Source organism: Theropithecus gelada, chromosome 10 (assembly GCF_003255815.1).
Source record: "Theropithecus gelada isolate Dixy chromosome 10, Tgel_1.0, whole genome shotgun sequence".
In the NCBI taxonomy this organism is placed as follows: domain Eukaryota; kingdom Metazoa; phylum Chordata; class Mammalia; order Primates; family Cercopithecidae; genus Theropithecus; species Theropithecus gelada.
Window position 1 is genome coordinate 19,530,106 of NC_037678.1, and position 23,850 is coordinate 19,553,955.

At 42.6% G+C, this 23,850-nt stretch overlaps 1 protein-coding gene across 2 annotated transcripts in view; it reads left to right on the plus strand.

Annotated features, from left to right (window-relative positions):
* The first annotated feature begins 1,387 nt into the window (after nucleotides 1–1,387).
* MORC2 (MORC family CW-type zinc finger 2) overlaps nucleotides 1,388–23,850 on the plus strand; it is a 42,253-nt gene continuing 19,790 nt past the window's right edge. For both annotated transcript variants that reach the window (XM_025398189.1, XM_025398188.1), the window contains exons 1-6: nucleotides 1,388–1,843; nucleotides 10,592–10,645; nucleotides 12,478–12,512; nucleotides 18,878–18,946; nucleotides 19,484–19,574; nucleotides 22,812–22,920. In XM_025398189.1, coding sequence (XP_025253974.1) covers nucleotides 1,776–1,843; nucleotides 10,592–10,645; nucleotides 12,478–12,512; nucleotides 18,878–18,946; nucleotides 19,484–19,574; nucleotides 22,812–22,920 — 426 coding nt within the window. In that variant the 5' untranslated portion in view covers nucleotides 1,388–1,775. The remainder of the gene's footprint in view (nucleotides 1,844–10,591; nucleotides 10,646–12,477; nucleotides 12,513–18,877; nucleotides 18,947–19,483; nucleotides 19,575–22,811; nucleotides 22,921–23,850) is intronic.

Genomic DNA, 23,850 nt, shown 5'->3' on the forward strand with positions numbered 1-23,850 from the left:
CCCGCCTCCCCGGCCGCTCCAAATCCCGCGGCCGCTGCCGCCGCCGCCTCCCCCGGAGCGGGGCGGAGCAGCTGCCCGCCGCCGCCGACCACCCGGACGACTCCTCGTCGAATCGCAAACGCATAGGCCGCCGCCCGAGTTCTGCGTACGAGAAGAAAGACGCGGCGCGAGCGCCAACGGCCACCGGGCGCGCGCCGCGGCGGCCGGGCCTGCGCCCCAAGAGCTGGATGCCAGAGCAGGAGAAAGAGCCGCCAACCGATCGCTCGATCGACCGCACGCCCGTTCCTTCGCCCTACCAGACCCGGGAGGGGGGGAGGGCGCGCCAGGGCTTCTTCGAGTTAGGGGCCTGACTCCCCGGCGACGAGACAAGATGGCTCCTCCGGTCCGCACCGCAGCTACCGTCCCGGCTGCGTCGCTCGGCCCGCCCCCGGTACTGTTTCTTTAAATGGCGGAGAGGGTCAGGAAAGCAGGAAGAGAGGCTCACGCTCTCACGTGACAAGGGCGGGACCGGCCAACCAAGATCCGGTCACATGGGGACACGCAGTCCGCCAATCAGGAGGCTGTACATCAGGGCGGGGGCGGGAGGAGCTGCAGCTTTGTGATTGGCTGAATGCTCCGCGGAGGCCTCGGGGGCTTGGGGCGTCGGGGAGTGTGCGAGGTGGCCGGGGCTGTGTGCACTAGCGGAGACAAAGCGGTGTCTGTGGTGTCTGTGACGGCGGCGGCAGAACAGCTCTAAACGCCGAATTTCGTGTTGCTGAGTCCTGTCACCATCTCATCTAGCGCGGCGCGCGGGCGGCGGCGGAGGCGGCAGCGGCGGCGGCGGAGGCGGCAGCAGCAGCACATGGTTCCAAGAGCGCGCTGCGGCTGTTGGGTTCCAATTCCGCGGGGAGGGACAAAGGCAGTTGTGAAATCCGGGTAGTGCCTGGTCAGGTGGTGCGTTCGCCACTGCCCTCGATCCGGTCCTTGAAAACCGGGAGTAGCTCCTCTTCGTGAGGAGGCTGCCACGGGACCGAGGCCCGGGAAGGGCCTGGGAGGCTGAGGCTGTTGTCTGAGGGACGTGGGGGCAGGGCGCGGCCTGCCCGAGGTGCTGTGGGCGGGTCATTTGTGAGGTGTTTTTGTGGGCCAAGTGTGAGGTAATCTGACCCCCACCCTGAACTGGGTTTGGTCAGGCTTTGAAAAAAGAAGTCGTCAGTGCCTAGGAACTTTTTCAGTTGGGAGGTGGTGAAGCTGCAACTTGAGCTGTATAACACTCCATCGAGATCTTGGTCGCCGGTCTTGGGCCTGTTTAAGAATCCTGGCATCACGTGTGGCGAAGACATGGCTGATCAGTTTTCTGACAGAAGTGGGTAAATTTCCGGATTGGTAAATTTCCTGACAGGAAATTTCAGGGAACCAAAAAAGGCTCGAAGAACATGAAGATGGAGCAGTCATAAACCGCCCACGCAAGGACCATCTCCTTCAGGACCATCCACACGAGACTCAGATTGTCTGAATTGAGCTATCGCAACTTAATGCTAAAAGCTCCTTAAAACTACAGATTTATGACATAGTTCCTTCCAAAATATTACATCGTAATCATTGAGAAGAGTAAAAAAAAACACTTGAAGGAATTGTAGTTTTAAACAACTCTTTGCATATATTTTGGATAGTTACTAGGTTACTTTTAACTGTCATTAAGGAGCACAGACTTACTGAAGCTTTACTGGACGGAATCCTGGGAAACTAATTTCATTATAAGGTTATATTTCCCAGTTAGTGGAGACCTCATTGCAGTCATGGCTTTCACAAATTACAGCAGTCTGAATCGAGCCCAGCTAACCTTTGAATATCTGCACACAAATTCGTAAGTATCCTTTAGGTGCCACTGAGGTAACCAGTAACTCGTTCCGTGATATTATATGGAAATCGTTTCCCCAGAAAATTTTGCTTTTTTGCTTTTTGAGATGTATCCCACTGGAGTGAAATGTATCACTGGATATCTTGAGCTCTGTATTGAAGAACTGAGATCAGTGAAATACTTGTTGCTAATCCAGAAGAATCTGATTTTTGTTTATTGGATCAAAATTTTCTAAATGCAAACTTTAGTTATTTGAAGCCAATATGTTGAGTTGTTTCATTCAAGTGTTTATGGGAATCCAACAAGTACTACTCTATTGGATCGCCAAGTGTTGGACTATTTTAGTATCAACCGTTTCCCCTCTCTAGTGACAACGTCCTAAACAGTTAGGTTTATAGCAAGTATTTACTTTCTAACAAGAAAACAGAAGACATTTAAATGACAACTTTCAAGAAGAAAATTTTTATTTTTTCAGCAGTTGGCTTTATCTTCCTGGCAAAGTGCTCCCTACATCCAATATTATTTGTATATGCTAAGCAGGAAACGACAACTTGTTTATATCTCGATTTAGATAGTCTTTCCCCAGAATTTCCACAGAAACATACAGTGTTCATGGTTCTTGAGTTCATGAAGGAGTAATCTCATCACTCCAACATGGTCTGAAATGTTTCAGGTTTAATCCATAATGCCCACTCTCTTGGAGGTTGTCCAGTAGAGTCAAAACTTCTTTAGTGTTTTAAATACATTCACCTGTTACTTTTGAGATGAAGGTAAGTGTTCTACCATTCTAGCACCTGGAGAGGAGATGAGCAGCTACATGAATGGTCCAGTCTCTGAAGAACCCCCTTCAGAGGAGAGTATAGACTTCCATTATGTAGTAATAGTACAATGGTTTTTAGCTTTTTATGGAAAAGACAACATGTTTGTGATACCATAATGTCTGTAATATTTTTGCTATTTTTCCTTTAAAGGGAATAAAATTTTGCCACGTAGTGAAGCAAATTGTCAAATGGTGAGAGCCTGGTCTTATTTTGCTTAGGAAGTTTGTTATTTTTTTGAGAGACGGAGTCTTGCTCTGTTGCCCAGGCTAGAGTGCAGTGGTGCAGCTCACAGCAACTTTCACCTCCCAGGTTCAAACGATTCTCCTGCCTCAGCTTCCCAAGTAGCTGGGACTACAGGCATGCACCACCACACCCAGCTAATCAAAATTTTTTTTAGTAGAGATGGGGTTTCACTATATGTTGGCCAGGCTGGTCTCAAACTCCTGACTTCAGGTGATCCACCCGCCTTGGCCTCCCAAAGTGCTGGGAATACAGGCGTGAGCCACCATGGCCGGCCTGTAGCAGTCACCTAGGCTGAATTCTCACACTTAAGTATGATGGCCCTGAAACACAGTTAGGTGAGGTTGCTGATTAGTGATTATTCAGCTAGCATAGCCTTGGGAAAAACCTTTAGTGTCCTTTTTAATATTTGAACTGCCATATTAAGAACAAGCAGTTGAAGGACACTTAAATGTTCCTGGATGACTGTGTTTGATAAATGGTTATCTCAGCTCTGAATTTTGGAATGATGGCAAGTCTGGAATTACAGATTTTATGATAATCTTGGAAGACCATGAACTGGACTTCAGAATTTGAGTTCTTGTTCCAGCTTCACCAAAGACTTTATGGGATGATAATAGTAACAACAGTTAATTGCTTCATGCCAGTCACTATTTTAAACATTGTCCAAAGCAATCTTTACAGGAAGCCTTTGGGGTAAGGATTATTCCTATTTTGCATTTGAGGAAACTGAGGTTCAAAGAGATTAAATTACATGGTAATGGCTATATAGATGCTAAGTGGCAGACTTAAACGGTGCCAAGATTTAAGTCAGTAAGATTTATCTGACTACCGTAGTTGGTGCTTTTAACCATTAGGCAGTGCCTACTTTAGTCAGTTTTACCTTCAAGAGCCTATTTGCTTGTCTGTAAAGCAAAGGGCTTACTTCACAGTTTGAAAGTCTTCAATTTTAGTTTATCTCAATGAACCTCTAAGGACTCTGGGATATTTCTCCCTTCTTTTTTTCCCCTTTGCTATTTTATAGTTTATTAATGATAGATACTTGGCAGTGCCAAGGAAAAGAAAGAAACCAGTTAAGTCATTTGTTTTAAGTTGGGGAATTTTCTGGGACTTTAACTTACCCATGTTGAACTGGAACCACCTGCTTGCATGAACATTTGAGGGTTGGAGTATCATTTTGGAAGCTCTGGAATTTCTTACCTGGATCACAAATTCGACCTTAGAAGTTGTTCTACTTTTTGATGTATTAGTCCTACCAGAAGAAAGTATAAACCCTAAACCAACAAGATAAGTTTTTTATTTCTAATTTCAGGAGATTTTTAAAACATTGTGGTGACCTGATTGAAAGTTCATTTATACAGAAAATAAATTTTAAAATTCTCACATGAGGTGACTTGTAGCTCATAAAGATGAAAGATGAACCACCTCTGTGTAAAGTGGTTCAATAAGTCATTTTCAGAGAAGGGAAGATTTGTCTCTGTCTTCTCCTTTGTTCTGTTAAAATCTTAGGAACACGAGACCATTTCATGGTGTCTGACATGTACAGTATTGTGAATTAGGAAATAAATGGTCCTTTGCTTACTCATCATTTAATGTAGACTTACAAGCAGTGACCAGACGAGAAGGGTGGAAATCAATGTAGTGCAGTGAAAAGACCATGTGCTTGCAAACCAGCCAAACCTGGACTTGACTGTTTCCTGGCTCTGTCTTTGGGCAGGTCAACTTCTTGAATCTCAGTTTCTTCATCTATAAAGTGGGGCTAATCTGACAGTTTTTACGAGGATTATGTAAAATGATGTTTATAAAGTTCTTAGCTCATACGGTGATACACAGTAAACATTGTGTGAATGGTGAGTGTTACTCTATAATATTAGTTTATATAAACCAGAAGTTGGTCAGTGTGGTGGCAACTTGTTTGGTGCTAGTCATTAGGCAGATCAGTTCTTAGTAAATTCTGGAGCATCTGTTGGAGACAACATCTTTTTTTTGTATCAGGTCTTTGATAACTTTTGATGGTTATTCTCTTGGTTACATCAGCCTTATAAGGCTTAACGCAGGCCTGGGAAATAAATTCTCATGATAACCTGAAAGTCTTGAGCTAATTTAATATCAGATGTTGTTAGTATGAGATGATAAAAGTTAGGGTTTTTAAGTAAAAGGAGTTTTATGCTGTTACTTCTCTTTGGTGGTGGGTTTTGTGACTGTTACTTCAGATGTAGTGGGGGTAGTGATGTTCCTTTGGCATAAGATGCGTATATTAAGTCACCTTGTTTGCAGTACTGCTAAGTGGTCTGATGGAGCAGGATGCTTACATATAAGATGTCTGCTATTTATTTTTGTTGGCACATTTAGTCACTTAACATCTTGGGCATATATTTCTGTTTTTTTTTTTTTTAATGGAGTCTTGCTCTGTCGCCCAGGCTGGAGTGCGGTGGCACCATCTCAGCTCACTGCAACCTCTGCCTCCTGGGTTCAAGCGATTGTCCTCCCTCAGCCTCCCAAGTAGCTGGGACTGCAGGCGTGTGCCACCACACCCAGCTAATTTTTTGTATTTTTAGTAGAGACGGGATTTCACTGTGTTAGCCAGGATAGTCTCGATCTCTTGACCTCATCATCTGCCTGCTTCGGCCTCCCAAAGTGCTGGGATTACAGATGTGAGCCACCGCACCCGGCCCTATTTCTGAATTTTATGGGTATGTGAAGTGAATGTAGAGGAGCCTGGCAACTCAGAGGCTTAGCTTACTTATTACTTTAAGCCTGTTGAGTAAGCTCATACCTTAAATATATTAAAGCCGTTTCAATGTAAAATGGTTGCTCCAGAATTTCTTAGCTTTATTTTCTAGCAATTAAGGCAATTAACTATTGTCAGCACGTCTAGGATTTTAGCAGAAGCTATCACTGTGTGATGGGCCTATGGATGATCTATTGGTTTACATTCAGGATGTGTATAAATAGGCAGACCATTTTCCTTACATAACAAGCTAATTTACACGTGAATTTGTCCCTGGAAATGCTAAGCTGCAAACTATACTGTGACACAAGTGATATAAAAGCCGTGATCAGCCAGGCGCAGTGGCTCATGCCTATAATCCCAGCACTTTGGAAGGCTGAGGCGGGCGGATCACTTGAGGCCAGGAGTTCTAGACCAGCCTGGCCAACGTGGTGAAACCCCATTGCTATTAAAGACACAAAAAATTAGCTGGGCATGGTAGCTTTTGCCTGTAACCCCAGCTACTCGGGAGTCTGAGGCAGAAGAATCGCTTGAACCAGGAGGCAGAGGTTGTGGTGAGTTGAGATCATGCTACTTCTCTCCAGTCGGGGCAACAGAGCAAGACTCCATCTCTCAAAAAAAAAAAAAAAAAAAACAACAACAAAAAAAACCCAGCCATAATCAGTTGAAAGTGAACACATTTTCAAAAAATCTTTGTCTTTTTCCAGTTGACTTTTATTGGATGTTTAGGTCTGTGAAGAAAAGAATTTTGATATTTATTCTATCCCAAATGCTAGCTAGCAATGAGTGTACTCTTGGAATGTTATTTGGGAAAGAAGAATTTATGCAGTTGGTATAATTTTGATTCTTACGATTTTAAGAAATATTTAGAACTCGATTTTAGCATCTAGAAGATCTATCTTTAATCAGTTGGAGGTCTGGAAGAGATTCTGAGTATTATCTCTGACTTTACTAACAGTGATCACAAAAGCCCTTTTTTATGGTACATACTGCCATCACAAAAGTACCCTTTGGCTACATTGTAAAGGGTACTATTAGCTTATCTGAAATATGTATGCATGGAACAGCATTGAGACTGTGTGGAACAGCAAAGACCATTTAGAATTTTTTTTTTTTTTTTTTGAGACAGGGTCTGGCTCTTTCACCCAGGTTGGTGTGCAGCGGCGCGATCTTGGCTCACTGCTACCTTCACTTCTTAGGCTCAACCCATCTTCCCACCTTAGCCTTCCAAGTAGCTGGAACTACAGGTGTACACCACCACACCTGGCTAATTTATTTTACTTTTTGTAGAGACGGGGGTTTCGCCCTGTTGCCCAGGCTGGTTTCAAATTCCTGGGCTCAAGGCATCTGCTGGCCTGGGCAAAGTGCCAGGATTACAGGTGTGAGCCACTGCACCCTGCCCATTTAGAATTTTTTGAAAGCTCTAAATATGCAAGGCACATTTCTTTGTTTCTTTTCTTTTCTTTTTTTTTTTTGAGACGGAGTTTTGCTCTTCTTGTCCAGGCTGGAGTACAATGGCGCGATCTCACAATGTCGGCTCACTGCATGCAACCTCCGCCTCCCGGGTTCAAGCAATTCTCCTGCCTCAACCTCCCAAGTAACTAGGATTACAGGTGTCTGCCACCACACATAATTGTTTTTGTAATTTTAGTAGAGACAGGGTTTCACCATGTTGGCCAGGCTGGTCTCAAACTCCTGACCTCAGGTGATCCACCCACCTCAGCCTCCCAAAGTGCTGGGATTATAGGTGTGAACCACTATGCAAGGCACATTTCCGAGCACTGTGTGGCAGGTGCTTTGTGCTTGCCCTTTTGAGATCTGCTTATTGGATTCTAAATTTCTCATTCTTGTGGGATGCTATCAGAAAATATGTATTGCTAAGAAGCAGTTGCGATTTCTGTTTTGGTTTTCTTGTCCTAATGGCAGAGGGTGTCAAAATTAGTTTTCCAGATTATTCATATTGACCATTCTCACTGCCAAAGACTGGAAACTTCATTATTTATTCTGAAGTTAGTACATTCTGATGCAAGATGTGGTCTCATGCTTACTATGGTTGTGCTCTTGTGTTTTTCTGGTAGCTGTATTTTTGAGATTCCTTGATTTACGTTAAAAGTACAAACTCATGTTGAAATGAGAAGTATTGGGATAAAATTGGTTATTTTATATTTCTATATAACAATCCTCAAAATTAAAAATATTTAGGGTATATAAAATGAATTCACTTTGTAAGTTTCTAAGTCACTTCAACATTTGATAGGAAAATGACTGGTTGAAAGTTTGAGAACCAATATTAGATTCATTTTTAACCAACATTACCTTTGGCAAGTCACCTTAATTTTTAAGCTTTTTTCTCCCTATTTGGTGGGGTAGTTTACAGAATACTTTTTGTTTATTCAGTTGGTAATTTGAAGAATTTAAAGTGATAATTCTAGAGACATAAATATTTTTTGTTCTTTAATTTTTTTTTTTTTTTTAATTTTTACTGAGGGGGCACAAGACAGATGTTTTAAATAATTAAACATATGGGCCGGGCACGGTGGCTCACACCTGTAATTCCAGCACTTTGGGAGGCTGAGGCGGGTGGATCACCTGAGGTCAGGAGTTCAAGAGCAGCCTGGCCAACTTGGTGAAACCCTGTCTCTACTAAAAATATTTAAAAAGTTAGCCGGGCATGGTGGCAGGCGCCTGTAATCCCAGCTACTCAGTAGGCTGAGGCAGAAGAATTGCTTGAACCCTGGAGGCAGAGGTTGCGGTGAGCCGAGATCGCACTGCTTGTACTCCAGCCTGGACAACACAGTGAGACAAAACAAAAAAACCATATGGTTGTTTTATGCACTTTTTTTTTTTTTTTTTTTTTTTTAGAAATCTGTCTTTACCGTCTGGGCACAGTGGCTCACGGCTGTAATCCCAACACTTTGGGAGGCCAAGGCGGGTGGATCACCCGAGGTTCGGAGTTCAAGACCAGCCTGACCAACATGGAGAAATCCCATCTCTACTAAAAATACAAAAAAATTAACTGGGCATGGTGACCCATGCTTGTAATACCAGCTACTCAGGAGGCTGAGGCAGGAGAATCGCTGGAACCTGGGAGGCAGAGGTGGCAGTGAGCAGAGATTGTGCCATTGCACTCCAGCCTGGGCAACAAGAGCGAAACTCCATCTCAAAAAAAAAAAAAAAAAAAAAAAAAAAGAAATCTGTCTTTTCCATGTAGTATAATTAATTAGATTTTATCCAGAAGAATTTGAGCTCATTTCCTAGGTGAATTGATGATAAAATTTCTTTTGGTTATAGCATATTTATCAGTGTTGCCTTTGGATTAGCAACATATATATTCACTGATCTTCGAGGGGAAAGGTCTTCCTACAATTCCATGAAGTGATAGCTTAATTCAAAATTTGCATTTGTAGGCCGGGTGCGGTGGCTCAGGTCCATAATCCCAGCACTTTGGGTGTCTGAGGCAGGCAGATCATCTGAGGTCAGGAGTTTGAGACCAGCCTGGCCGACATAGTGAAACCCCCTCTCTACTGAAAATACGAAATTAGCCAGGTGTGGTGGTGCATGCCTATAATCCCAGCTACTCTGGAGGCCAAGGCAGGAGAATCACTTGAACCCGGGAGGTGGAGGTTGCAGTGAGCCAAGATCGAGCCATCGCACTCCAGCCTGGGCGACGAGCAAAACTCTGTTTCAAAAAAAGAATAATAATAAAATAAAAAATTGCATTTGAAAAATTTGGAGTTACTTAAGGAGGAAAAAACAATATTCCTGGAGAGTTTAGTTACGGATATTTAATAAATGTTTTACATTTTGTTTACAGTATGGTAAGTGATTAGAGATCCTAGATGCTGGTTATTTAATATTGATATATTTCATTTTAAAATTTTTACTTTAACTGAAAATTGGCTTAAACTTTTTACTTTGGCTGAAACTCTATGCAAAAAAAGTCGGAGTAACATGGATATTTTAAAATTGATGGTCATGTATTATATGGGTTAATTTTGTATTTTCTCTAATCAAAAGTCAAGTTTTTTTTTTTTAGGTGATTCTATGTGGACACATCCTAATTTGATATCTCATGAGGACTGTTGTGGAAAAGACCACAAATTAAACAGTATAAATTGCACATGCTCAATGTATAACTTGTTAGCATTTTGTTTTACCAATACTTGTGTGTCATCTACAAGTGAAAAAAGGAAACTCATACACTTTTGTGTAATTTATAAGCAAAAATATCCCATTTGAAAGAGAAGGAAAAGAGAATAACTGATTTTATGACTTTCTCAGATTTTGACTAAACCAGAACATTCTCTCCATTAAAGAAAGTAATCCAAGACCTTTTCCAACAATTCCTTCTAGGATGACAGGAACTTGCTTGGTGTGGTCACCTAGGGCCCCTGTTAACATTAACCCCTTCAAGGAGGGGAACCAGTGGTCATCTCCTCTGGGAGGCTGCTTAAAGTTTGGATTGAGTAAATACACAGTTAACCATGTTATTCAAAACTTACTATACTCCAGCCTGAGTGACAAGAACGAGAACCTGTCTCAAAGAAAAAACAAAAAATTCAATATGTATGCATAAGATATATCCTTACAATTCTTGCTCTGAGATACGCAGAAACTGACCACTGGTTAAGGCAATGAAAAATAAAATATACAGGCATTTTTCTAGGCAGAATATGAATTGTGAAAAACACTTTTAGCAGTTACTACACATAGGACTCTCTCAATGCTTCAGGGTGGGTTTCCCAACTCAAAATAGGAAGAATAAACATTTCTGAATAGATGGCAGGACTTGATAAAGATTAACACTTTGGGAGCTCTGGAAAGCCTTGAGTAGTATAAATCAACAATGTGAATGGTGGTTTTAAGATTTTTTCAAAAAACAAATATTTTATAACCATGGCTTTTTATTAGGAATTATAACTTCATAATTCTTTTGCTGACTTTTAGTATTTATCATTTCAGAACCACTCATGAATTCTTGTTTGGTGCTCTTGCTGAACTGGTTGATAATGCAAGGTATGTAGTCTTCAGGCATACAATCTGTACTTGAAGTGGAAACACTTTAGGTAGCTGTGACCTTTGCTTTCTGAAGACTTGAGAGGAAGACATTTCTGTAGCATGTAGACATTCTGTAACTCCTAAGAGGCCTGTTACTGAAAAAAAATATTTTTAATAGCACATTACTTGATAACTTCCACTTTCTTACTTAAATTCACTAATTGTTCTTTGTATTCTAGCCTAAAAATAGTGAATTATCACCTCCAAAACCACTTCCCTTGTGTATTAGAGCAAGATAATTGTAATAAAATGCAGGGAATTAAGATGGACACTTAGGAATCATATTAATGGGACAGGCAGGCTCCGATTTAATTTGTGCTACCAGGATAGTACACCATCTAATGTCTTTAAAACTATGCTAAAGTTCTGTGTCTTCTCAAATTGTATGTTTGTCAGATAACTAAATGATCACAGTGTCTTTCATTGGTAGCAGCTGTGCTTGGAAGGAATCATTGGTCAGCACTGTCTTATACTGAGTTCTTAGTGATAGAAACATATAAATGTTACTGTGTAAGACTGAATAGAAGTTTGGGTTAATTCTGATATAAATCCAAGTCCATATCAAGATTCTGTTTGTAATTAGGAAAATATTGTCTCAGTCTTACTCCTGAATGCAAATGTAAAATTCAGACATATCATTTACTGACCAGGTTTTGATGACTAATGGAGGAAGAAGAGGATGAAAATTGACAGCAGAAGTACTTTCAAACAGATCTCCAGTTAATGTGCTTGCTGATAATTTCCTGTTTACCTCTGTCTATACAATAAACTTATTCTAATTACTTTTGTTATTGTTATTAGCTGGACTGCTCATGGAAGTGTGCTAGTTGTTTAACCAGAAAACTCCCATTTTGTTTCAATCCTGGTTGACTCGTCATTTTTCCATTGAATTAAAAAATATAGGTTAATGGAACTATGTTTGAATTTGCCACTTGTTAATTTAGTGAGACCATGATGTGCGGTGGCAGGCTGCTTTTTTGTGTATCATATGGTAAAATAGAGATTCTTAGAAGTACATGTTCCTACTTGTGTATACATTTGGCCAGTATCTCTCATATTTGAAAATGTTTTAGATATTCGAGAATAGGTATATGTAGAGCTGCGCGGATTTTTTGCACGTAAAACCAATGAAACAGTTTCATTTTCTTTGCCTGCATTGGCAGAATTGGACTAAATTACTTCTAAGCCTTTATGGAAGTCTTCATTGATAACTGAATCTGTATGACTTCAGCCAATGGTTGGAGTCTAATGGGGCAGGGGTATCCCAGCTTCCTTTTAAGGTTAGGGAGGTTAAGATTATGGGCTCAGGAATCGGTCTGCTGACTGCGGTGGTATACCACGAGATGATTTTTCACAGGTTTTGTGGGAGATTGTTTTCCTTTTTTCTTAAAATCTTGATGAGAAGAAAAAATGGACAAGTTATTGGAACATCTTTTTATGATTGCAATGAAATGAGTGAGAAAAACATATATTTGAATCATTTTTTAGGGTATAAAGGGAAATATTCTTGATTATCCTATAGATGTTTTTACCACAAAATCAGGATTAAAAAAAAATATCCAGGCCCGATGTCATGTGATTATAGTAATTTGGGGCTTTGGAAATATTTTACAAGTATATAAAGAAAATTGTGTTGTCAAGTATAAAAGTAAAAAAATTCTAAATGTATATAGAATTTCTGTATGGCTTCCTGAAAACAGACTCGAAATACTCTGCATTCTACTCAAATCACTATGCATTTTGATGGTTGATATTTCATATTAATTCACGTGATTCTTTTAACTTTGCAGAGATGCTGATGCCACCAGAATAGATATTTATGCAGGTAAGTCAGGCTTTAGTCCTTCTAATGTCTAGTTCATCTTAATGCATTTATTACTGTGCCTAAGAAGAATCAAGTTGGAAATAACTAGATTCTGGAGCCTGGGAAGATGGCATGATTATTCCAGGTCATAGGTAGAAAAGGGGCAGCCGTAGTCAGGTATGGTCAGCTCTGGTCAGGCATAGAAACCAAGAATACTAGTTTCGAGAAACTAACACAAGGTATCCAAATCTGTGCAAATAGCTACCGGTAGAGTTATGGAAGTGATGGAGTGGAACAGTAGAGAGTGAAATGACTAAGTTATTTTACTGGTGGGAGTTAATAGGTGAATGAGGTTTGTGGTACCGGCAGCCAAGGAGAGATCTTGTTGGAGGCCACTTTGTTTTGAACTCTTGGTGAGCACTCGTCTCAACTTGGAGAATTGCTGGTATCAGTTGCAGCAAATACCAGTAACTGGATTGGCTCTGAGGTTTGCTGAGTTGTTCTCAGAGGTGTCAGGAAGGAAGGCTGGTTGGCTTGGAATTTACACCTGTCAGCATCCTATTTCATTTTGCTTATTTGGCTCTGCTGTTTTGTAGTAAGATCTTCTCCTTTTCCTAGAGTAAGTGCAACAGTCATTGGCCTTTTAATTAATTAATTAACTAATTAATTTTAATAGTTTGCTTTCTGCCTGGTATTTGTACTGGCACCTTTTTTAGTCATTTGAATACTAAAAATTTGAAAGCAGAATGGAGGAAGACAGCTTTTTTTTTTTTTTTTGAGAGGGAGTCTTACCCAGTCGCCGAGGCTAGAGTGTGGTGGCACATCTTGGCTCACTGCAACTTCCTTCTCCCAGGTTCAAGCGATTCTCTGGTGTCAGCCTCCCAAGTAGCTGGGATTACAGGCACCCACTGCCACGCCCAGCTAATTTTTTATATTTTTAGTAGAGACAGGGTTTCACCACGTTGGCCAGGCTGGTCTCAAACTCCTGACCTCAGGTGATCTGCCCGCCTCGGCCTCCCAAAGTGCTGGGATTACAGGCGTGAGCCACCCACACCTGGCCGGAAGACAGCTTTTAAATACAGTTTGACTTGTGTGATGTGTTTTTTTTTCTGACAGACTTTTTTGAAATCCTCTGAAATGTGTGAGGTGATATTTTGAGTAGCATGGACTAGGTTCTGAAAAGTGTGTATGTTTATATGGGAATGAAATAACCCCTCTCATGGACCCTTTTGATGAATGGGAACAAGCACACAACTAAGTAGTAATTCTCAGAACCACTAATGTCATATAATTATGAAGAATCTGCTCCAGATTTGATGAATTTCTCATGTCTGCTATACTTTGGAGCAAAGAAAATCCTCAGAGCAGCTAAAAGTCAGCCGTACTGCTTCAATTCTGAAAGCCTTTTGTTCAAAAGGCTCCGCCAAAGTGGTGAAAATAAGGCTTCTTTTCTTTCTAGAAGAAAGTAACAGGAAATAGGGGCACATAGGTAAAGAATGTTAGAAGATGATTACTAAATGCTCAGGCCAGGACTGGGCATGGTGGCTCAACGCCTGTAATCCCAGCAGTTTGGGAAGCGGAGGTGGGCAGAACACCTGAGGTCGGGAGTTTGAGACCAGCCTGACCAACATGGGGAAAACCGCATCTCTACCAAAAATACAGAATTAGCCAGGCATAATGGTGCATGGCTGTAATTCCAGCTACTTGGGAGACTGAGGCAGGAGAATCACTTAAACCCAGGAGGCGGAGGTTGCCATGATTGCACCATTGCACTCCAGCCTGGGCAACAAGAGCGAAGCTCCATCTCAGAAAATAAATAAATAAATAAATAAATAAATAAATAAAATTAAAAAAGTGCTCAGGCCAGATGGAGGTGCCTTTCCAAGCTAAAGCTTGTATCTTACATCTGAGTGTGCTTTCTCAGGAGTGGCAACAGCTACCGCTGGAAAAATAGGGCTCATTTAATCAATGCACAGATGATAAAGCAGAGAATGGGCCTCTTCTTCAAGTGATGCTGAAGGTACAAATCATAACAGTCAAGTCTTCTTGGAAGACGTTTTTTAAAAAAAGATCATCTCTGCTCTCTCCTACTACACTTGGTGGGTGAATTTCAGTAAGGAAATTTAGTTCCTGACACTCAGAATGAAGTTGGATCTCAATTTAAATGAAAAGGACCCAGTGTCTTTATTGTGTGCTCAGTACAACTCCTGTTATGCTTTGGGAAAAGTCCAGAGAGGATGAGATGGGGGTCTTTGCTTTAAGAACTTAGTCTTTAATTGGAGAGACAATTAGTACACTACAGATAATTGGAGAACAATAACTAGATCTTGAGGGAACAGTCAAGACAGTTAAGGATTAAATGGTGTGATAGAAGCACTAAGCACCATAGCATTTTGGAAAAAGACTTGATTTACTTCAAGTACCAGGAGACTGGGATTCTTGGCTGAGGGATCTTTAACCCTACACTTTTCTACGACAGGGCCTTATTAACACATTCAACAGGAGAAATAAATCAGTGGAATCTTTTTTTTTTTTTTTTTACCCAGGCTGGAATGCAGTGTGCTCTAGGCTCACTGCAACCTCTGCCTCTCGGGCTCAAGTGATCCTCCTACTTCAGCCTCCCGAGCAGCTGGAACTACAGGCGCACACCACCATGCCTGGTTAATTTTTATATACATATTTTTTCACCATGTTGCCCCGGCTGGTCTCAAACTCCTGAGCTCAAGTAATCCGACTGCCTCGGCCCCCCGCAAAGTGCTGGACTTACAGGCTGAGCCAATGCGCGTGGCCAGTAATAATCTTAATACTATAAAGTTCTTGTTGTTAGTTCACGGGGGAAAGTATTTTCTTATCTCCACTTCTGAAACTAAATTGATAACTGGACTTGGAAATCTTCCCAAACATCAGATGTAGTTTGAAGTTACCACAAAGTCACATTTTAAGGACTGTTTTTAAACCTAAAAAGGGCAAAAAAAGGAGCCAGCCTCTCAAAGTGTAGAGGTGTTCATTTACCCAAAGCTTATTATTAGTTGGATTATTATTATTATAGACCATAATATGCCTGTCGTAAGCAGACTGTTTTTGTTGACTTTCTTCACCTTCTGGGGTAGGTAGTGCCACCTCCTTGGAAGAAAGATCCTTTTTGTGATGCCAGGGCAATGATTAACACATGGAAAATTGGAGCAAATGAAACTGCAATTAATACTGCTCAAACAGATTGCAGAGTATGACGAAAAACTTGGATGTCATTTTATTACAGCCTCTCCTAGGGACACCATTATTTTATCCCCTTTGACTTTTGGATGTATAGCTCTATTTGACATCTCTTGTCTTTTCCTGCTTTCTTTCTTTATTCTTCCCAGGGGGAGTTAGATGAGGAATGTCTGGCTTGGAGAAGCCAGACTTGGCCATGTTGGGAGATGTACAGACTTTCAGATTGGCTCTGACAGTCTTACAGAGCTGTTCCCAGGATATGAAGCACAACTGCAAAGCAGGCAGTTCGGCTTTGCCTTCTCTGTCTTGCTTTCAAGATGTGTGATGGGAGGCAGGGAACATACAACCTCCAGCTGTTTAGACTCTTCTTCATCCAGAATTCCCCCTCCTTTATCTTTGGAGGCTTCAGATATCACTTAGTTGACTGATTAAATATCAGGTGATAGGAATCTCTCTCTATGGTGGAATATATGAGGAGATAGTTTTGAGCAAGGAAGCCTTCAAGTTCTTGCTTGCTCTAGTTTAGTGCTTCTCAAAGGGTGGTCCACCCATGGACGTTGTCAATATCGTCTTGGAACTTGTTAGAAATGCAAATGCCCCACCTCAGACCTACCTAGACTATCCAAGGGGAGCCCAGAATCTGTATTTTCACAAGCTCTCTGGATAATTCTTAGCCATACTACATTTTGCTCTAGCCAATACTTTTCTCAGCTTCCTTCAGCTTAAACCCTCCTCTCCTTTACTTCCTAGCTTATCTGCTGCAGGCAGTAGAATCCATTAGACTGTAAGCTCTGTGAAGACAGTGATCTCATCTGTATTATTCACTGCCCTTGTCCTCATCGTAACCAGGCACAGAAGAGCTGATCACTTAAGTAGTCATTAAATAAACAAGTGATTGGCGTCAGCGTTAGAACAAGGTGAAGAGACAACACTGTCTGTTTACAGTTGAAGAAGTCAATGCTGTCTTAGTCTTTCTTGTTCCTGAGGCAGTATTGCATGTGACCATGGACCTAGACACTACTAGCCATTTACAGGCTGTCAGTTATACTATGTAGCTAGGAGGATCCCCCCAGTGTCACCTCTTACCCTTTAAACTACACAAAAAAGCTTTGAAATGAAGTCCTTGAGCCAGAAAAGGATGCCAGCCCCACTGTTAAGTGATGATTGTGTGCTAAAGCAGCCTGAGAGTTCTGTCCTAACACAAGGGCCTAGAAAGTAACTTCTTAGGCAATGTCCAAAGAATGCCAGTAGTCCTTGGAACTTTTCAGAGGTGCTTCGCTTGAATCAATTTCTAGATCCCAAAGCAGAGTCTTCATGCACATTTTATGACTGTAGTGTACAGCAAATGGCTCTTGGCTAGGTTTAGAATGCTGCTTTTACCATTCTCTGTATCTGACCCAGTTTGAGTCTCCATATGACACTTGGCGTCTTCCAGATGGAAATTTTGAAGCTTTTTGGACTTTTAGTGTACTTGTTCTTGATTGCCACATCTCATTTGGATTCTCCAAACTCTGATTAGAGGCACTGCTACCAGGATAAATTTTATCTAACCAATAGTACCTCCAGGAAGATCCTCACCCTTGTACTTTCAAGAAGCACTTGTGATTAATGTTCAGCTTCCTGAACACTGAGTGGTACTTGAAAATCTCTGTGGTTTATAGCCTTGCTGAAGCTACTCTGGAGGCTGAGGCAGGAGACTCGCTTGAACCTGGGAGGCAGAGGTTGCAGTGAGTTGAGATCATGCCATTGCACTCCAGCCTGGGTGACAGAGTAAGACTCCATCTCAAAAAAAAAAAAAAAAAAAAAAGGCTTTTTAGCATTTTAATTTACGTTAATAGTCTGTTTAACAGGGGGCAGTCCCTACTCACTTGAATTTTTAGCCTGAAGAAAGGACAAAGAGCATTTAAAACAGATTTCTCAGCTTAGATAGTTGTACAAAACTGGTGAACTGAAGCTTGGGGGAGATTAAAAAATCATCAGGGACCAGGCTCCAGAGCAGCCTTGGGCTTACCCCTGTAGTACCTTACACAGACCTCTTTCCTCTTAGAAATGCTACCTTTGTCCCTGTGCCAGTCAGTAGACTGAACAGCATCTATATGGGAAGTTGACTTGCTTGGCTTGTGTGGGTCTCCTGCCTATACCTCTGCGTCACATCCTTCTCTTCTTCATGTCTGCCAACTTCCTTGATTCCAAGGCTGGTTTCTCTTTTGCTCACCTAGTCCTCATCATTGGGACAAAAGGCACCTTGGAAACTAGTATAGCCTGTTTCCATATTTGGGAATGGCTTCTCCATTGACCATGACATGCTTGGACCCAGACCACTTTCAGTTACCACTTGCTGCTGCAGAAGACAACTGCTCAGAGAAGAGGTTCTTTTCCCTGGAATGGCAACCATAGTTTATTGTGTTCCTTTTCTGTTGGCCAGGAAACCCCGCCACAGCTGCTGTGCATCTTACTGTCAAAGGCCCATTCCCTCTTCCTATCAGGCAGGTCCAGCTAGGAACCAGGCACCTCCCACTGCACCATGTGCCTTCTCACTATTGGGTTGGGAGCCCTTTCAAGGACCATAGCTAGCAGGGGATATGACAGTAAATGCAGATAGCCCAGAATGCCAGTCAACCTGGGGATGGTCATGTATAGACACAGTATTTCATCTTTTAGATAGCAGCTTCCACTGCTGTGCCCATACCATGTCTGGTTTCATCACTTTGAAGGCTACCCCAGACTTAATTCACAAAGGAGGCATCCTGTTGAGTTTGAGCAGTATTGATAAGGTACGGGGTATAGTAGTTGGAGTACTTTAGTGCTTGGGGTCTATGGCATAGGGCAGAAGTGATAGTAATCCAGGTGGAGCCAGCAGAAGGATAGGATGATTGAGATATGTGTGAGGTATGTGCATATTCAGTGGTGGCAGGTGTGATTAGATGCTAGACCAGATATTCCTGCCTTCATAGATTCTCCCAAGCTTTGTCATGAACTAGAAAGCATTGGAGAACCTTGGATGGGAATTTGCAACCTTAAGGACCCTGAAGTTTAATTCACACTAGTGTAGAAGCTTAGGCTTGACCTGACCTTTTTGGACCAAGCTTCACATTGATCTGCCTTCTGATCATAGGCATGTTGCTACCCTCTCGTGGGTAATGGCCCAGTAATGGCAGCTGCTTCTTTTACAGAAAGACGAGAGGACCTTCGAGGAGGATTTATGCTTTGCTTTTTGGATGATGGAGCAGGAATGGATCCAAGTAAGTGATGAGATTATCGTTTTGTGTGTGGGGTGGACGGGTGGCGATGTAACCATTTTTACAAAATACTTATTATGTGAACTTGTTTTTCTGTTGCCTGCAATGTTATGTCTAGAAGATCTACCTGGGGAGTAAGAAGTCTGTTGCAACATCTCAGGCTTAATTCTATTAATGTATTTGCCAGGTCTTGTCTTAACATGGAAGATAGGATCTGAAAGGCAATCTTAAGTCAATCAGATTACCTGTCTCTTGGCGCTGTATTTATCAGCTTGCACAACATTCTCGAGCTGGAACTACGGAGGCCTCCCTAGCTGTCTTACCACATTCTGGGAATAGAACATAGGTCACAGTGATGGAGGTACCGACAGGCCAGGCAAAGCTGTGCCTCCATTTGCTTCATGGTAGTGAATTTCCTTGGAGAGAGGTTTTCAGTAGACACACACCCCGCTTGGATTTAACAAGGCTCAGACCTTTGACTTTGAGGACGCTGGGAAAGAAATGCAAACTTTTCACTTTCTCTTGTGTCTGCCCTTTCAGGTGATGCTGCCAGTGTGATCCAGTTTGGAAAGTCGGCCAAGCGAACACCTGAGTCCACTCAGATTGGGCAGTACGGGAATGGGTTAAAATCGTAGGTATATTAGAAGCTTGTCACAGGGCTCAAACAAAATCCAGCAGTGCTGTCCTGCTTCTCTTAGATAAAAACTTTCCTTCTCCTTGTCCGTCTTTTGACTGTAATTCTGGAACTGGAAGAAAGTCAGAAAGTGTGGTTTTTGGAGTAGCTTACCAGCTGTTCCCAGCTGAGTTTGCTCCATAGATTGAAAAGTATGAACATCCAAAAACAGGGCAGGAGAGGCTGTACGTTTCTCTTGGCACTGTGCTCTAGAACTGCACCTCTCCTGTTGAAAATTCTTATTTTTACCATGTAGTCAAGGATGTGAGTGATTCTCTTGTGGTGTTGGGATGTATCTGAGATGATGAAGGGGTCGCCTTACTGTGCAGCTGTGTTCCCTGAGCACCTGCTACATGTCATGCTTTGTGCCAGGCACTGGGGATCCAGGGTAAGGAAGAGAGATGTGAGCCCTTGGTCCCAGAGGATGCTAAATGTACTGCAAGGCCTGTATAGCAGGGTCCTACCTAATGTCCTCAAATCCCATGGGACTTTTTCTTAGCCTTGGTTCCCACTTGGTTAGTGTTTGGAATGTGTTGTTCTGGTTTTGAGTGAAGCCCCAAGAGAAAGGTTTCTATTTCTGAAATGCTCACTTCCAGCTGTACATACCTTTGGATGGAATAAGATTTAGTGGAATTGGAGTTTGTGCAAATGGAATTGTGAGTCACATTTCCAGTCTTGCCGTGGAAACGTGTTGTGTTTGAGGGAGGGTGGTGGTTTGATCAGTCAGCACCATCAGTTGGGCCTTATGTGCAGTGTGCTTTGGGTGTATGGAGAAGAAAGAGAGTACATCCGAAGACAGCAGGACCTGGTACCTGGACTTTGTGATTTTTCTTTCAGGGCAGGAACCAAATGGTAATAACAGATCCTTATCACGTGCCAGGCACTGTAATCGTGTGCCAGGCACACGAATGATCTCATTTAATCCTCATGATAGCCCTATGAGGTTGTAGGTACTATTATTCTCATTTTCAGATGAAGAAATTGAGGTTTATAGGGGTGAAGTTACTTTCCCAAAGACATAAAAATGCCTATGTGTAGAGCGCTAGGGTAGAAACCAGGTCTTTCTGACTGCAAAATGGAGCTGCTGTGCATTTCACTTAAATGACAAACTAAGGTTCAAATCTCACTTCAGCTACTACGTCTCTAAGCCTCAGCTTCCTCCTTTGTAAATTGAGATGATAATGCATGCCAAGTAGGTTAAGAATTACATGCTATCATTGCTGTGAGAGCCTGGTTTCTGCCTTTATTTCTCCTCCTGTGATGTTTCCATGACAGATTGCTGGCCTGATTCATTGGATCTGGGTAGGGGCTAGGAATCTGTTTTTCACAGATGAAATGAATCACCTGTAATCATATGATTCTGATGCAGGTGATCTAAATCCCCCAAAACTGAGGTCTCTTAGAATCAGGGGAGGCCCTGACTTTTCATCTAGATTGTAGGTCAGCCTCCTCCCACCTGGTTCTGTCAGTTCTGTGGCCTCAGGCAAGCCATTTCACCTCTCTGAATGTCTGTTTCTTAATGGCCTCAGGCAAGCCATTTCACCTTCCTGAATGTCTGTTTCTTTATCTAGAAAGTGGGGTTCTAATCTCTGACATTGTCCTTTCAGAGTGAGGTTCAGAAGCAAATGAAATGTGACTCTGAAAGTGGTTAGCAGACTGGGAAGGAAAGCGTATAGAAGTTGCGAGTGTTATTAGCATATTTCAGTGGAAGACTTTTGTGAAGGTCCCATTGAGATGGAGCCATCTAGTGTTCAGAGTAGACAATCAAATCATCTTGAAACCAGTTCAGAAGTTAAGTTTCAGGAGAAGGTGATTTGTGGGGAGAATAGGGCCGAGAAGCAAGGAAGCCAGTAGAGAAGTGATGTTTGGGCCTTTTGCTATTCAGAGGCTAAGGTCAGAATCAAAGACAGAAGGAAGATAGAGGCACAAAGTGAGAGTTTTTGCCAAATTAGGGCAAGGGCACGCTTTGACAGAAGGCAAGATAACGTGCCTTACTTGCTCCCCATATGCTTTAGAGAAGGAGGAGGAGGTGGTGTGTGAAATTGTCAGGGCAAGGAGCATTGTCAGCACTTTGGGTACTGGAGGAGGAGAACTAGGACTTGGCAGCCCCCAGGGTATCTTTGAATAGTGTCCTGGGAGTTTTCCTGAGTGGGGAAATGGGGCATGACATTCATTTGTGTGCTTGGCATGCCAGTCTGGTTTGTATTGGTACACAGAAGAGAGTAATGAGGCTTTCCACCTCCATCATCTCCCTGGAGTGTTATGAAGACTAATGAGATAATAGCCATAAAGCCCCAGAAGCTGCTGGAAGAAAGGAGCTGAACAGCCCCATTGTTCAGAGGGCAGTCCCCGTGCTGGTGCTTCACACTTCTGCCCTGCCCTGCATTGCCTGGAAAGGCCTGTCTCTGCCTGCCCCTTAGCTGGCTTAACGTGGCCAAACGGAGGAAGGAAGCAGTTGATTCCATTCAGACTTTTGCCTTTTGGAAATCAGCCTCAAGGCACAGTTCCCAGAAACCAGTTGCATCCAAAAGCAGGGAGCTGCCTGTGTCATAATGAGCTTGAGGTGGCAAAACAATTCTGGGACAGGAGATGGCTTTAGTTATTGGACATGAGCTGAGCTAATTACAGGCATCCTTGAATCCTGGCGGTCAAGAATTATATTTTATTAGCTGCACCTTGGGTTCATACTGGCGTTTTTTCAGGCTTGTGAGTATAGGCACTGGGCTTTTCACTTGACAGTGCTGCTGCTGTTTCGTGAATGGAGGGGAGTTTGTGTCAGCTGAGGAAGGACATGGTGGGAACTGGGTGTGGTCAGCATGGAAGATGACGTGTTGAGGGTACCAGCTACTAAAGTCTGATGGTGGTACAGTAAGAGGGCACAGCACCTCTTGTGGCTGGGATGAACCCAGAGCTCAAAGACAGCAGGGTTACTCTTTAGTGTTGTGGCGGGGAGTGAGACTAACTTGGGGCTCGTGGTCTGCCATGAGCCTGCCCTAGAAGGGTGGTGAGAGAACCCTGTATGTGTGGTTGAGAAGGTTGTAAGTAAAGACTAAGGAGTTACAGTAGGCCTGTGGAAAAGCAGAGCAAGGAGTGTTGGGGGATGGAGAGGGAATAAGGGCTATGGAACTCAGTGCACAGTCCTGGGACCTGGGGAGGCCTTTAGGAGAGAATAATATATTTCTGCTTCCTTTTCAGGGGCTCAATGCGCATTGGGAAGGATTTTATCCTGTTCACCAAGAAGGAAGACACCATGACCTGCCTCTTCCTGTCTCGCACCTTTCATGAGGAAGAAGGCATTGATGAAGTAGGTCCCATCCTCATGGTCTGAATCAGCAGTCCCCATTTCCTGAGTATCCGCAGGCAGTTTTCATAGGTTGTTTGCAATGCTAGACTCTTTGGGGTTGCAGGATTGGAGCACATTCCCCCAACTGTTACTCAGTTAGCTGGCTGGATGAATTGGTTGAGGGGTTAAGGTAGATAACTTTAATGTGAGAGGAAGCAAAATCTCAGAGCACTTCAGAGAACAACTGTTTCTGATAATGAGACTGTCAAGTGGCAGGAATTAAGAGTTGGATTTGCAGCTCCTCTAGATCTGCCACTTGAATTCCATCTTGGGGGGAGTGTTACCGTGGAGAATCGTTTTATCAGGGGAAGTATTTTGGGCTTCCCTGATCGTGTATCTTTCCTATTTGATGGTGATTTTGTGGAATGTGCTATGAGCTCATTTTCCTTTTGAGAAAATGTGTTACTCTATGTCAGAAACTATGACTCAGATACCTAGAGAGAGCCTGGGCAGGTAGTAAAGCAGGTGAGTGTATGGAAAACAGGAAAATAGAGCTGATGCTCTGGGTCTCACCTTGGGAATAGCTGCTACACAGCCCCAGTGATTATTGCTATGCTGGAAGGAAGGACTAATGAATCCAGAATATTCTGAGTTTAAATCATTTTGGTAATTGACTTTGTAAGCTAAACACATATTTGGCTAATTGTCCTTGTGGCTCAGATATCTACAGAGCTGTTTCTGGTGAGGTCTGTGCCCCATCATTGTCGGGGATCAGGGCAGCTCTGTGGTCTAGCCAGCCTCAGACTGGGCTCTTATCTCCTTTCTTATTTAAGACATGGAGGCCAGGGCTTGAAGGAAGGGGGCTAAGAGGTTCTATAGAAAGAAATCAACAACTTCCACAGAAGCAGGTAGTTTAATTCAAACTTACAATTTAATTCATCTGTGTTGATT